At 44.0% G+C, this 3,832-nt stretch overlaps 1 protein-coding gene across 1 annotated transcript in view; it reads right to left on the reverse strand.

The window, feature by feature from the left end:
- Nucleotides 1-3,832, reverse strand: part of CAMKMT (calmodulin-lysine N-methyltransferase) — a 299,509-nt gene that overhangs the window by 6,173 nt on the left and 289,504 nt on the right. The window contains exon 10 of the mRNA XM_004686026.2: nucleotides 137-268. Within this exon, the coding sequence (XP_004686083.2) occupies nucleotides 137-268 (132 nt within the window). The remainder of the gene's footprint in view (nucleotides 1-136; nucleotides 269-3,832) is intronic.

Below are 3,832 nucleotides of genomic sequence, written 5' to 3' on the forward strand. Positions count from 1 at the left end.
ATACAAATAGCTGTTCAGAAGCAGCACACCTAAGGAGTACTTTAATCAAATATTTAGGTTACCTGCCAAAAAGACCATGATCTCTTCAAAATGCAATGCGGATTAAAGTGTTATCTAACACAAGCAGAAAACTAACCTTGGAGTGGAAGTTTGAAATGTGTTCATCATAATTTTCATGTCTTTGGATAGAGAAACCGGCTTTTTCAGCTAGATTGCAAAACTGGTTTAAAGTATTCCCTCGGCGTGGGGCACATACCATCGCTTCCCCCTGGAACATTAAAAAGGGAAATTCACACATTTTAAAGCTGGAAGACAACCAAATTGAACCGAATTGTCAACACATTTAATGGGGCACTCTGAGGCAGAAAACCCGATTGGTCTTGAGGTGTTCACACAGGACAGGCATTCACAGTGAGAAGAATTTTAAGGATAGATACAGGGTCCATAGCAAAACAATTCATTTTCTTCAAATAGCCAGTGGCTACATTTTATCCTTTTCAAACACTGCATGTAATAAACAAAATGTGATTCAATGCTGGTATTCTGTAAAATTCGTCTTGGGTCCAGTGGTTTGAGGTCAACTAGATTTCAGAGAAACTTGTACAGGGCTGTGCCAGGTCCTTGCACCTGCCGGGCAGCTGCCCACACATCGCGATACAGCACAGCTCTAGAGAAAGTGGCAACAGACATCTGTGCATGTTAGCTTATCGAGCCTTGAAAACTTAGTACGAAGAAGTCCTTTATAGAGACAAGCAATCCCGTGGGGGAATTTTCACCTTTGAGACGTACCACTCACCGCCTGTCCTGTGACCAGGCTGTCAGAGACAAGGGTGCAGGAACTTGGCTTCCACTTTCATGACTCCTTGCCAAAGGTCAGCACTAGAGCAAAGCAGCAGACCCCAGCACTCAAATGAGTGCTTTTCAAGGGAAGTGGTAGACTGAGGGTAAGCAGGCTTTTCAAATAAGCTGTCTCAATGAGACCACTGCAGCGAGAACGGGAGGACTTGGAGAAACAGATAACAGATTTCAGAAGAACACCAGACACGCAACACAATGACAGTCTGCTGATGGCCACTGCGCATGGGCGTTTTCTCTCCTGAGATGGGCACAGAATGGTTAAACTTCAGAATGTCCTTTTCTTTTTACTTAAAAGATGACTTTATGCTTCTGTTGATTTTAAGGTTACACCTCACCTCTCTAAGATGCCACTTCAGATTTTGAAGGAATCAGGAAAATATATCCCACTTTCTTCTGAAAGGTGATTTATGGTTCACATCTGCCAACTATTTAGGGCCTGTCCGGCAGGTGCTTTATACACATTGTCTCCTCTGGTCTCCAAACCACCCTGCAATGTAGGTCAGGTCACCTCTGCTTTACATGATGCTTGGAAAGATGGGCTCACAGGTCAAGACATAAGTGGAAAATGACTGGAAACCCATCTACCTGACTTCAGTGTCCAGGCACTTTCCATGATTCTACATGGTCTCTTTTTAGTCATAGTGGTGACAGTAATATCAGTAATAATAATAAGATGTTTCCTTTCAATCCGTTCACAGTTTTCTCAGCAACCTTGTACAGTAGACATTATGTTCCATAAGCAATTAAACACGGAGAGATAGGTGTGAAGACTACGGTGAGGGAGGAACAGGGGTAGGAAAGGTGTCTGGACTGCAGGGGAGTCTCTGCCATTAAATTCTTGTGTCACCTCAGGAAAAATCAAAATAAGAAAATGGTAGAACTGCTGAGTCAAAAGCAACCTTCCCTGGTGGTGCAGTGGGTTAAAGCGAAGCACTGAGAAGCTAGCTAAAGCCACTGCAGCATGAGATCCATCACTGGCCAGAGAGCTGACCCATGTGGCACAGCAGACCTCTCCTATCTCACCTGCTGCTCCCCTCAGCAGTGTACTTCATCAGTCTGCCTGTTCTGTCCCTACTCTGTCTCTGGTGAATCCTCTTACCCACTCCCCCCACCAACCCCAAACCCGGCATCTCTGGCCTAAACCCTAGCTCTTGTATGCATAAATAAATAACTTAAAAAAAAAAAGAAACCTTAGAAGTGATGTGATCCTACTTTCCATTTTGCAGATAAGGAACTCAAGTCATACAGCTGACACACTGAGTTTTCTTTTCCTTTTTTTTTTAAAGATTTATTTTTATTTTTATTTAGTTATGCAGGCAAGAACTGGCCATAGGCCAGAGGTGCTGGGGGTTAGAGAATTCACCAGGTGAGACAGGAGAAGTCTGCTTTGCCAAGTGGGTGGGGAGGGGGGGTGGGATCAAACTCATTGCGCAGTGTCTGGTGATAGCTTGCTAGCACTGAGACTTAACCCCTGTGCCACCAGGGAGGCCTCAATCAGTTTTCTTATCTTTCAAATGGGAAGAACAAAGCCTGCTATGCCTGTCCTTTCCAACTCTAGCAAGTTGTGAGGACCAAATGAGATGATGGATATGAAAAACAAGGTCATTGAGATATGAGATTAGAAACAGCTACAACAGGGCCCTCCCTGGTGGCGCAACAGGTTAAAGCACAGCACTATGGAGCCAGCCTCAGCCACTTTAGTGACAGTTCAATCCCCAGCCTGGGAGGTGACCCACATGGCACAGCAGACCTCTCCTGTCTCACCCGCTGCTCCCCCCCAACAGTGTACTCTGTTGATCTACCTGTCCTGCTCCCCATTCTGTCTCTCACTGTCCCTGGACCTCTGGCCTGTACCCCATTTGATATATGCATAAATAAATAAATCCTAAAAAAAAGAAAAAGAAAAAGAAAAAGAAAACAGCTGCACCAGCTAATAGTGCTATAAAAATTCCATCAATTCTTTCTCCCTCTTCTCTTTCCTTCATTTACCTGTGAGAAAACAGACTGATAGACTTTCCTGGACAGTAAGTGTGTTTTCATACTGTGTTTACATAGACATGTACACACTCTGGTACATAATTATAGCAGCACCAATCATGCCACAACACTTAAGCTTCTGTCAGCTTTTCCAATATTAATTGCTATTTTCAGGCAGTTTTCAAACTTAGCAGCTAAAATTCATTTTGATGTGAAACTAGATATAATACATGGTCTCAGCAGGGGATCAAAAGTCTCCAAGTGAAAAAAAAAATAAAGAGGAAATACTAGTAGGTCATTTTAGTCATTTCTAAGAGCTGGTTGCCGTTGTGGATTTTTGAATATGGAAGTTGTTTTATTTTAAAGTCACCTGCAAAAATGGCCTGCTAGTTACAATCGAACAGCTGACTTTTAACAGCTATTATCTAGGTGACACAGCATTAGGTTTGCAGGGCTACAGGTTTCCCGGTGGGTTGACGGTTGCATTTACAAAGCACATGCTCCCCATACTCCCCCCAGTAACCAGTTGGGGTGAGCTGGAAGGGGCCCCCAAGTGAACATATGGTAGTGCTCTCTGCCCAGACATCTCTTTTCTCCTTGAGGTGTCAGCTTACCTGTCCATCTCTCACCTCCCTGTGAAACCGCAGCCCCTCCCGGCTTTATTTTATTATTTTTTTAAATTTTCCTCAGCACTCAACACTACACACACACACTATATCCTGTTTGTCTCCTCCAGCTAGAAGATATACTCCAGGACAACGGGTCTTCTCATGGCTCATTCGCTGCAGTTTCTCAGTGCCTTGCATATAGTAGATGCTCAATATTTGTTGAGAGAATAAACTCAATCCAGATGTTGAGTACCCTGAGAAGCACAAATCTTTGGGGATTCAAAGGCCAGGTCCTAGAAGCTTTCACAGGGTCAGTGGCTACGGTGGGCTATTAGAGGGGCTTTTTGTGCACAGCGCAGTGTTCACAAAGAAGAGAAAGAGGGGCAGTA

Source organism: Condylura cristata, unplaced genomic scaffold (genome assembly GCF_000260355.1).
Source record: "Condylura cristata isolate star-nosed mole 26May11 unplaced genomic scaffold, ConCri1.0 scaffold00020, whole genome shotgun sequence".
NCBI lineage: Eukaryota > Metazoa > Chordata > Mammalia > Eulipotyphla > Talpidae > Condylura > Condylura cristata.